The 11561-nt window shown below is 34.1% G+C and overlaps 1 protein-coding gene across 4 annotated transcripts; it reads right to left on the reverse strand.

The window, feature by feature from the left end:
• Positions 1-242: 242 nt before the first annotated feature.
• LOC116854097 (phospholipase A2 isozymes PA3A/PA3B/PA5) lies at positions 243-11115 on the reverse strand. Of its 4 annotated transcripts, none has more exons than XM_032835673.1 (5): positions 10829-11115; positions 5050-5304; positions 3730-4064; positions 3360-3540; positions 243-3130 (listed from the first exon to the last, which is right to left on the reverse strand). In XM_032835673.1, exons 1-4 carry the CDS (start codon positions 10877-10879, stop codon positions 3363-3365), a joined length of 819 nt encoding a protein of 272 aa, XP_032691564.1. In that variant the 5' UTR covers positions 10880-11115; the 3' UTR covers positions 243-3130; positions 3360-3362. The 4 variants fall into 4 exon arrangements, with proteins under 4 accessions (XP_032691564.1, XP_032691567.1, XP_032691565.1 ...); XM_032835676.1 differs by lacking the exon at positions 10829-11115 and adding an exon at positions 9674-9981; XM_032835674.1 differs by lacking the exon at positions 10829-11115 and adding an exon at positions 5462-9660.
• Positions 11116-11561: the final 446 nt, after the last annotated feature.

Consider the following 11561-nt stretch of genomic DNA (forward strand, 5'->3'; position numbering starts at 1 on the left):
TTTAATTTGTCGATGAGATATTGTCGAAAATCTTGGGAAACGCATAACATAATATTGAATGATATTTCGTAAATGTAATAATATTGAATGATATTTCGTATTGTCGCGCGCGTGTACAAAATGTAAAAGAAATCTTATTATTATTATTATATTCTCTCTTCTAGTTAAATTTTTTAATTAAATTTGCAATATTATAGTTATGTTTTTTTTAACAGAATGGCAAATGAAATATACAATACTAATAAATTTGTATGTTTTGTTTATAAAATGCGAATGAAATACAATGAAATATTTTGTAGTAGGTAAAATATGTGAACATATTAAAAGAAATTATATTTTTATTATATATTTTAACTATATCATACTTGAAAGGGCAAGTAGATAAAGGTGATATCCCAAATAGAACTCAAAAAGACTTCATTAGACATTTCATTTTTATGTTATCAATTCTGAATTCTTTTTTAGATACAAAAAGAATTCTTTTTGCATCTGAAAAAGAACTTAGAATTGGTGACATAAATGTGAATTCTTTTGGGATATTACAAAAATAACATAAAAATGTTATATATTATTTTTTCTCCTAAACATCTTTTATGCTGTTATTGTAATATGTCACCTTTATCCTTCTTCTAACATAAGCTTAGACACATCTCTAAGGGATGTCTTGTGGATGTTCAGAGGACGTTCTTATATCCTTAGAACACTTCCAGGACGTCCTCAAGAAGATCCTTTGGAAGATCTGTACTGTCTAAAAGATAATTTGACTATTTAGAGAAATATAAGTAATTTTTTTGGACCTTAAAAGTAAATATATTGATATTTTATGGAAATATTATAAAACCCTTATTGAAATTATTATCATAGCCATCTTCGTACAATATAGTAATGCAAAGTATCGTATCGCAAAAGTCATATATCGACGCTTTGTTTTAATTGCGCGAGTTAATATTACATGTAAGAAATGTAGGAAAAATGTCAATAGTTAATTAGTATGTTATTATTCCCGCTACTGAATTATCCGTTTCGCTTTAATATAATTAGTTCGCGGAAATGTACGCTACGATTTATAAATATATTTCAAAACACCCAGTAAGCAATCTGTGCGCAAACTGACGTCAGATTGATGACAAATTCGAGTAGAATCTGTCAACAAATTCATAGACATCTACATCCCCAATTTGCTGTTAGATTGTGAACAGACCCAGACGGCACAAATGTCCAAAATCGAGTCATAGGATGTCTTTAAGGCAACTTTAAGACATCTTTAAGATAATACTTTATAAACTTGTCTTAAAGACAACTTAAAGATATCTTAAAGACGTCTTATGTCCCACTTTTAGACATTGTGCTGTCTGGGGAGTCTGTTGACAAACTCTAACGGCAAATTGGCGGCAAAATGCGCGTAGATCCTCCTGACGTTAGAATCTGTCAGCAGACTCTGCAAGCAACCTCTCTCCAAACTGCCGTCAGAGTCTAATAAACACATATTGTGTAGAATCTGTTACGTTTCTGTTACAGACACTGCTAACAGACTATGCACAAAATATGCTCGCGCAGATTTCCCAGATAGCACAGATAATTCAAAAAGAATTCAGTCCTATGTCACCAATTCTGAGTTTATTTTCAGATGTAAAAAGAATTCTTCAGAGTTCATTTCAGTGAAAAGAATTCTTTTTGTATCTAAAAATTAACTCAGAATTGCTGACATACGACTGAATTCTTTTAGAATTCTCTGTGCTATCTGGGTTGGCTATCTGGGTAGTTAAAAGATTATTAAAAATAATTATTAGCCTATTCAATCAAAAAACCCAAACACCACAATCTTTCAAAGACGTTCTAAAGATATCCTAAGGACTTCTAAATGCAAGTCCCCAGGATATTCCTTGAAGATCTTGTACTGTCTGGCAATATACTTCAGACAGTGTATCTTTATTATAATGGAGCAGACAGTGTAAAAGCAAAAATATATAATTATGATAAATCAAATAATTATGGCACACTCCTACACGAAGAGAATTTTATAACAAAATTTACTATAGAATTTTGTAAGATTAACATTCTATAGTAATGTATTATCCTTTCATTTTATATGTGTTATTTATATTTTAGGAACTGTGAAATGAGGTATTAAAAAATTTGTTATGTTTCTAACGAAATTTATTATGCAAAATAGACCTTACTGAGATTGATTTCCAACAAACTCCGGTTAATTTTAACCGATAGTTAACTAACAGGGTTACTAATTGAAATTACTTTTAGAGAAGAAGGTGAAAGAAAGTAAGGAATTCGAAATATTTTAGGCCCAATTCCACAACCTTCAGTTAACTTAAATAGCTGGTTATTCCATTGGACTTGACCAATCGCATTTGACATTAAGAAGAATTAATCAGAATTAACCAATCACTATTGGGACTTAACCGGTAGTTAAAATTAAACAGATGTTGTGAAACTTGGCCTTAGTTAGTCACTCTGTCAGTTAACTATCGGTTAAGATTAACCAGAGTTTAAAGAAAGTCAATCTAACAGTCTATTTCTGCACTAATAGAAACATAATAAAATTGAAAAGAATTTATATAGGAAGAAACTATGATATATTCTCCCCGTGTAGATATATATATATATATATCGCGTAAGATAATATTAGTTATCAATTAACGCTAACTTGCACTCTCGTATACGATGCACTTATTGCTCTCGATAACGATTATAGATGTAGCAAGGCTCGATTATGTAGGCCAAGCTGTAGTTTTTCCGAGTCAATTACAGTTAATATGTACAGCGGAATAAATTCAATGGATAACACAGTTCCACTATGCGCGGACTCTAAAGGACAGTCTCAGTAACTTAATTCCTAAAAAAATCGCATTACTTAATGGTATGCACATTGGTGCGCGACAGTAAGGACGGCAATTTGATATGTAGTAAATAATCGTTCGATGTGATCGTTGTCGTAACATAGTCTCCATAACAACGGTGTGGGCTCCTTAGCTAGCCTTTTTCGGGCCTGTCCTTCTGTCGCTTCCGGATTCATATATTTATATTCAAAGGCATCAGGGGCATGTACTTATCGCTAGGTCGAAATTTGTACTGTGAGCACAAACGATTGGACACAGCCTCGGCGTAGCCATTCCTGCAATAAATTACATTCATCAAAATCAAAGTCGAATCATCAAATTTCATTAGCGATATTTGTCGCAGTTCCGTCGAAACAATTTATTGAAAAATTATTTGAAAAATTAATTGCTACTAGACCATCACCAAGACGTTAAAATTGCTAAACAATCAAGATTAGTTACAACGACGCTCCCAACCGTCACCAAATATTGATAAGTGCTGAAGAAATAAAAACGGCGCAATACTCTTTATTTTTCGTGATTCGTTGACAAGAACACAGCAAAATTTTGACGAAGATTCCTCGGTCCTGCTATGAAGTTTCTAATCACGTTGAAGAAGTTTCTCAGTAGCGATCTTTCAAGTGCACGTCTATGGGGCGGATCTCCCGAGAAATAACTCGTCGCATTCACTAATTCCAAATCGCAACTAAAATATGTGTATTAGGAACTAACGTCAATTATAAATATATGTCTGTGTAGTCAAAATAAAGATAACAAACCGTTCTAACTAAAGAACACAGGTATTCTAAAGAATGGATAAAAATAATAAAGAAATGATTAAAGTGTTATCAAGTTTATAAATCAAATAATGAAATCTTAAATAGATTATGCATACCTTTGCCACTCGGAACACGGACGTCTCTCTTTAAAGCAGGTAACTTGGATGATGTTGAAGAAAAGCGCGCCAAGAGTGTTCGCCACCTCGGTATTGACTTTCTGCAAACACCTGCGCAACTTGGCGTCGCAATCGCAATGCGAGCGAGTAAATGGTGAATTATTACATATGCCATGTATACACTCCTGTGGCGCTATCGTGAATGGGCAATGATCGTGCTCCCTGCAGCAAGCGTCCTCGGCTTCGTGTTGACCCAGGTCGTCGTAAGAACTGGCCACATCACCCGGTCCACACCATTTGGTACCGGGATATATCAAACCGCCGGGCATTTGGTTCTAAGGGCAATGATTTAACAACGTTTATAGTTTATCGTTCGCAATCGAGTCGAAATACACGACGCTAATTTTTGCAAGTGATATTCAATGTGAAATGACCATTACAAAATGTAACAATACGTATTCTAAAAATATGATTAATCAGTATTGAAAATCTCACGCGCTTTGAAGATTCTCGATGTTTCATAGCTTCTCTGTTCTTTTCAAGTATCTTCTGGATAATTTATATTCTCTGATATTATATTCTTTATTAATTTATATTCTCTGATATTATATTTTTCTTTTCAAGTTTTATCGCTAGATGCCATATTTTCAGCGATGCATCAAGAAGACCATTCATAATATTTATCAAACAAAATTATGTTTCTATACATTTACTTCACTATAAAAGTATCACTAATAATTTGAAACGAAATTGCGACAAACATATATACACAATATTACAAATGCAAAAATTGATTTAATGAACTATTATTTATTTACTTTTTTGATGAATGCTTTATTTATGCGTCAGTTTATCTAATAGAAATGTACAGATAATAAAAAGAGATATGCATTTAAATGTGTGTAAATATGTATTTCAAATTTTATTATAAATTATGAACTTTCCACCACTATATTTCGAAAACAAAATATTTCAGTAATTCTGAAATTTGTATGTAATGTGTCATTAGTCTTTAATATCACAGTAGTTTTTCATCAAAATCTTATATATAATTTGAAAGATATTAAAAGTAGAATTCAAATATAGCACGCTAGCCTCATCTCATTTCTGTTATTTTTTAACAAGTTACAGAATTAAGCAAACAAGATGTCAAAGATGGTTTTAAAATCCTTGCTTGCTTGATTCTGAAATCTGTCAAAGAACAGTAGAAGTTGATTTTGTCAACTTACCCCGATAATCAACTAGTCCCGGTCTCTCCTATATATTTTAGGTGTACTTTGTTATATCAAATATATGTTGAAGACGAAGGGCGTGTCTCACCTTGCCCTTGTCGCGCGAAGCCTTGCAAGTCTCCTCGAGATCAGCGACGAGGTTGCTGGACATTTGGCGAACTTTCTTGGGATCCGCTCCGAGGACCATTCTCTGGATAATCCCGCGGTCACTGTAAAGAGCACAGAAGGGCGCGTCGGCGTTCAGCTCTACCATCCTGGACATGGTTGTATCGGCGACCAACACACTCGTATAGACCACCTGAGTCCAGAGAGCCGGCAGGAGAAGGACCAACAAAATGATCATCTGTGAACGATAAGAAACGATTGATCGAGCCATTCGGAATGAATCGCGGTTAACGACTGGAGAGATTTCGACGGACAGACGACGCTGGATGTCCAAAAACTCCAAGGCCGCGCACCGTCGACACAGAGAAGGAACAAGAACGAGAAGATTGTCCAACCTTCCTTCTCGGGTGTCTCAATCAACATTACCGAGAGCTCCGAGTGAAGAGCGGCTTTCGAAAGAAAAAGAAAAAAGCCGACTGGTCGAACATTTAACCCAGCCAAACACCAAGTACGAATATTCTCGACCGAGACGATGCTCGAGAATGACTCTCGGAACGTCTCTCTCCGATCCCGCCAAGGCCGTTGATTCAACGTTTAACAAGCAAACGATAATAGTCGACTGAATGCGCTGCTATTTGTCATTATATGGAACACAGAAGCTGCGGACGTAATCATCTCCAAGGTGATGGACGCAACGAGGCCGTTGATTAATAGGCGATGCGCATCTTCGCGTTTCATTCAGCCAAGTACACCTGTGATTAAGTACCGACAGGTGGTTAAGTGATATCACCTCTCAACGGATACATGTAATTCTGAGAATCGGCATGACCTGCGACCTCGTTATTCATAGACAACACAGTTTGGGTCGTTTTAATTCAGGCCGAGCGCGAAACAGACCGAGAGTACGCGCCCCGAAGGGGACGCGTGTGTTTGCGACAACTATGATGTAAGTCAACGAGGTTCATTGACGAATTTGTCTCTTGAACCTGCGCTGAGGGATGCCGCCGGGATCGCACCGTAACTAACTCACGTAGTCTGAACGAGTGACCTATATATATAGTACATGTCGCACCGGCGCTCATTGCTCATCGTGAATCACGACGATCAAATCTGTTTGTCCGTTCGCTCTACGCTCGTGTCTAGCGTGAAGGGAAAAGCCGAGAATAAAATGCGAGCGAAACACTTGCTCTTTTTCCATAATTTTCGCTTTTCCTAACACCAGCAAAAATATATCGGTTTACTTGCTTTCCGATGTACAAAAGTGCAGTTTGGTCTTTGGTTCATAACAGGAGAACCATTTATCGTTAAGGATGCATTATGTTGTGCTTAGATCATTTCAAAATTAGCTAGATAAAGTTAAGGTAATTTTATATAAATTCACATGAGAAAAGATAAAGATTTTTTTCGTCTCGAATGTATCTAAATGAAAAATGAAGTTCTATAGTAATTCACCTAGATAATATCTAAATAATATTATTTTTGAGGTTATTTATAAAAACAGTTATGAAAAAAGGTTGCAATTAAAAAGGAATATAAAAATATATTCAAACTTTTATTGATAAGTATTGCGCAGAAATAAATGTTTCATATTGTTCGATAAACAATTTTCATGAGTTATATAAATTTATTATTACTTTGTCGTAATTATAAACAAATCCTAGTGAAATTCTAATCTCAATATAGTCCGATACAGGCAGTATTAACGTAAACGTTCACTACATAAAAGCAAATATTTTATTAATATTTTACACATTTACAACAATATGTTCCAAATTTTAAATAATTCAGTAAAGATAACAATTTCTAAGATGCAGGTGAAGATAATATATATTTTCATTATCTAAAAAAGATAAAATGACGCCAAAATTTCATCTGAATAATCATCTACAATTTTATTTAAATAAAAGTAAATACTGATTATATATTCTTTGGATATATAAATTATATATAAATTTTTTGGAGTAGAATCTCACTTAAAACGAATGAAAAGTGGCAATATTTTCGCTCGAAGTAATAATGGGAAAATCGCAAGAGAGAATATTTCAATCGATTGGAGTGTGTTTTTATGACAATACCTATGGAATACATCATATTCACTTTTTAATTTCAAGTGAAAATATTTACTCGACGATTCAGAGTAGAAAACTCAATCTCAATAAAATGTAAAAAAATCATTTGAATTGACTCAGTAATTATCAAGTGAGTTAATAATCACTCTATATTTTGAGTAAAATTTAACTTTAAGAAATTTAGAGAAATAAGTAATGGCTAAATAAACAAAATTCTTTTGGGAAGTTATTATGAGCCGCACACTATCATGAATGAAAGTTACAGCGTGTTGTAATATGAAGTTCCCTATAGAAGGGCCGCTTATTTCTCATCATTAAAATTCCAAAGTAAGTCACTTGTCTAAACTATTTTAGAAAGGATAGGTTTAAAAATGTAAGTTATATTATATTATATTAATATTAAATATTAATATTAAATTATTATATTAATATTTAAAAAATTTATATTATTATTAAATAATTAATTTGATATTAAATTTTTGTATGATATTAATATGAAAATTCAAACTATAGAAGAAGAAACGGTGAGTCTCCCTCAACCTTTCCCTTTGTAAAAATTTAACAGTGTTTTAAATACCATATGTATCTATATCGATATCAAAAATATTTTCCAAATTTTACGATAAATTTACTGCGAAAACAATTGAGATAATTATATTCGATCTCAATATTTTACGGCACCAGAAACAAAAAACAGATTAATTTTCTCAGATAAATATTCCACAACAAAACGGAATTAATTTAAGCTGAAATAAATAAAATTTCAATAACTCTATCCTTTATTTTTAGAAGTTTCTTATTGTTACCTTTAAAAGTTTGCAAAGAATATGTACATTATTGACTTGTACGCGTTCCCCGATGTATAACCAACAATGTAGGTCAACGAAAATCGTTGACGAACTTGTCTCTTGAACCTGCGTTGATGTGTGCCAGCGGGACAGCTTTATTATAATTGGACGCAGTCTGGACGACTATGACGTATAACTATGCGTCCCGTGCGGTCATCGTTGATTGCTAATCGCGATTATCAAATCAGTTCAACCGACCCGCATGAAAGACGTGACACTGTATAGAGCATAAAAATACAAAAATATCACTTATACGACATTAGTTGTATCTATGTTCTTATCTTTCGACAATACAATTTTTACGACGATATATAAAAACACAAGCTTTTATCTTTTATTACTCAGCAACGCGTTGCTTAATGACTGTATTATAATTTTATGCAATGTTTTCTTAACGGCAAGGTTATAAAAGAGTAAAACACGTGAAACACGTGAGACACGAAAGTTCTTTAAAATTTATCGAAAAAGTATTCAAGCTTTTATTCAAGAGTACAGTTCGAACGTAGATCGAAAGCCACAACGACAATGCAATCGCATCCAGTTATTTCCAACAGATCGTTACCTCTTATGAAATACATCGCCGGGCTTCGATGGATTCGAAAGTGAATACGACAGATTCGAAGATGAAAATATGTGCTAAAATATGCCATGGATATGGTCGTCACATATACATGCATTAATATTATAATTAAAATGCTCATGCAATTCTCAAGCTTACTTGTGTATAAATAAACTTGAAAATCGTAGAAAATTATAGTGAATTGCATTTATATTAGTCTTTGATTAAAAATATATATCTTAAAACGCTAAATAAATTATTCATCAATAATAATAATAACAAATAGCTTTTAAGGCATATTTATCGCCTCGTAAGAGTGTTCGGAATAAATCAAAATTAACACAGCAAAGTTAAATTTTAGCACCCCCGTCGGATCTTCCATAACCCGAATCAAAATCTTAATTCTACTTTCGACCTCGTTATACAATTTAATAATTTAACTTTGATATTCTGAATTTGTTATATTAACCTCTTTCGGCAAAGTTAATTGCTTAAATAGCATTTTTTATTTTATTTGGGCTATTTGTGCGTTTTCTGCCATTTAGAGGCACCAAATAAGACTTTAGTTTCCATGTATTAAACACATACATTGATCCTTTAGGATATGCAGATGTTAGAAAGTTCAAGCCAAAAGTAAAGTTAAAATTTTGACTCGGGATATTACCTTAAATTCAAAAAATTTATATACTATATACAGTTTTTTTTTCGACTTATATATTATTTTATTAATGTGATTGAGTTCAAATCGACATCTTGATTTTCTATTTTCGACCTCAATATTCCATTTAACGCCTATTTTGATACTCTGAAATCTATATCAATCTCTTTTTTAACAGAAATGTTAGAAAATTTCGGTTGGAAATTGGGCTAAAAAATCGGAACGTTATAAAATCGAAATGAAATTACCGACACATGCAAAGGTAACTTAAATTTGAAGTGTAATTTATTTATGAGATATGTGCAACTAAATTCAGAACCAAATAGCGCCACTGGTGATTAGAAGAATCCGCACCCGCGGCAGTTTAGGGGCTGTGTATTCCAGGCGCATATTTCGTATTTAAATTTGAACCACCTTCGTATCTCCGCGGTATACCGCACGTTTTTCTTTTTCATGAAATGTATATATTTTACCATAGCATATTGCACCTTCCTAACCAGTATGTTGTAACACGGGCCACGAATATTCGTGTCGAAAGCGATGCGACGAAGTGCAGCCTCGAAGGTAAACCAGTTGACTGAATCGGCCTGCTTTACGTCGCTCACCCGGAGGCGCGATCGCGAATGCGTAATACGAGGCCGTCGCGGTTCCGAGACTGTCTGGAACCGGGAAATACGCGAATGCGACTGAAAGAAGAAATACGCTACGGAGACGTAGCGGATGCGCGAGGTCACCGCCGTCAGTCTAAACTGCGCACCCTGCGAGAGCCACCCCCGTGGCGCCGTCGAGCCCGTTGCTGCAGTGCGTAACAAACCGGCAAGGAGGAGAGTGTGCGGCTACGTTTTGTCGGCTCAGAAGAAACAGTCATAAATTTCGCGCGAGACAACGCGTTGTTGTTGAAATGACCATTAGATTCTGCCGAAAAGCATCATTATCGTGCAAACTTATTTGCTTAAAGTGTTATCACAATGAGAGGATTAATGAGAGGACATTTAGCGATGCACAGACGAATTATCACGGATTAAAGATCAACTGTTATAAAATAGCTTTAACATAGCAAACTTAATAGAAATGGATATGGCTGATATATCGAAATAGCGTTATTGAATCTGAATGGCTAAGACCATATCGTGGCGACGAGAATACGTTATTGCGTGAAGGCTACTGCTTACACTGCACAGAGTTTCTTTCTTTTTTCTTTCTTTTTTATAAAAAATCTGGAACTCTCCTATATAATTTCCAGTCGGCGCGAAAGATCGAGAACAAGATAACCATCATGCATTTCAATTAGACTTGTCGCAACAATTCGATAGCGCGTTGGAAAATTCCGCGGTGATAAAACAGTCATGAAAAATGAATGTATGAAATTATGTTCGCATAAATAATGCATCGTTACACTTACTACAAAGAAAAGAACAAAATAAATACCGATATACGTAAAGCTTGGCTTATCACTTTAATATTTTACTAATGAAAAGTATAATGTCGCATCAAGACTAAATCGTGCATCAGCTAACTTTATTGCGAAAAAGAGATAGCGAATGCGAGCGATATTAGAAGCGCGTCAGCGAAAAAATGTTTCGATTATTAAATAAAATATTCGTGCGTTAATTTTGGAGCGTACATACGTTGAGGTTCGTCGGTGATTTGGATCTTGCAGCGAATTGATGTGTTTGCATTCGAAAACTTCCAAGACGATCGTCGCAACCGCGAAATTGGTTTGTCACTCCTCAACAGTTACTATCAGACTGATGGTTCGAATGAGACGTCAGGATGTTAATATTTGCGGTCGCGCATATACGAACGCGTACACCAGTCGCGTTACACACACATTAGGGGAGAACCCAAATCATCTAACGGCGACTGCTTATGTGGAGCACCCCCGACACAAGAGAAGCGCGATTAATTTTCTCAGATCCATCGCGAAACTCACCGACGAGAAATTTAGAGTACGTAGGTGGTTACACGAATAACTATGACCTTTGACATTAAACTTAGTGGAGTCACTTTGTATATTACGATCTCGCGCATCTCCTTTTGATAAATTTATATAAATTTATATACAAGAAATTTTATCAGTGATAGCTTTGCCTATTCTTTAAATTTTTACTTTTATTTTATTAAATCTTATATATTTTTTTCTTTGTATATATTGATATTTTAAATCTACCTATCCGGGAAAAAAAAGTTCAGACAAAAACCAGATATGGATTTTGTCAAGATATAATCATATATATCGTTATATATTATTCAGATCTGTCCACATATAATAATATATAATCATATATACAATTATATATGATTATATATGATTATATATGGATAGATCTGAATCACATATAACGTTATATCTGATTATAT

The sequence above is a fragment of the Odontomachus brunneus genome, unplaced genomic scaffold (assembly GCF_010583005.1).
Source record: "Odontomachus brunneus isolate Ranch 3 - 2012 unplaced genomic scaffold, Obru_v1 Obru_scaffold_008, whole genome shotgun sequence".
NCBI classification, from domain to species: Eukaryota; Metazoa; Arthropoda; class Insecta; order Hymenoptera; family Formicidae; genus Odontomachus; species Odontomachus brunneus.

Excerpts from the sequence above, each read along its gene's own strand:
- LOC116854097 (XM_032835673.1), bottom strand. The coding sequence starts at position 10,879 with ATGCAAACACATCAATTCGCTGCAAGATCCAAATCACCGACGAACCTC. Across the intron at positions 4,065-5,049 it reads CTTCGCGCGACAAGGGCAAG|AACCAAATGCCCGGCGGTTT; the intron begins GTGAGACACGCC and ends CATTGCCCTTAG. Across the intron at positions 3,541-3,729 it reads CCGTGTTCCGAGTGGCAAAG|TTGCGATTTGGAATTAGTGA; the intron begins GTATGCATAATC and ends CACATATTTTAG.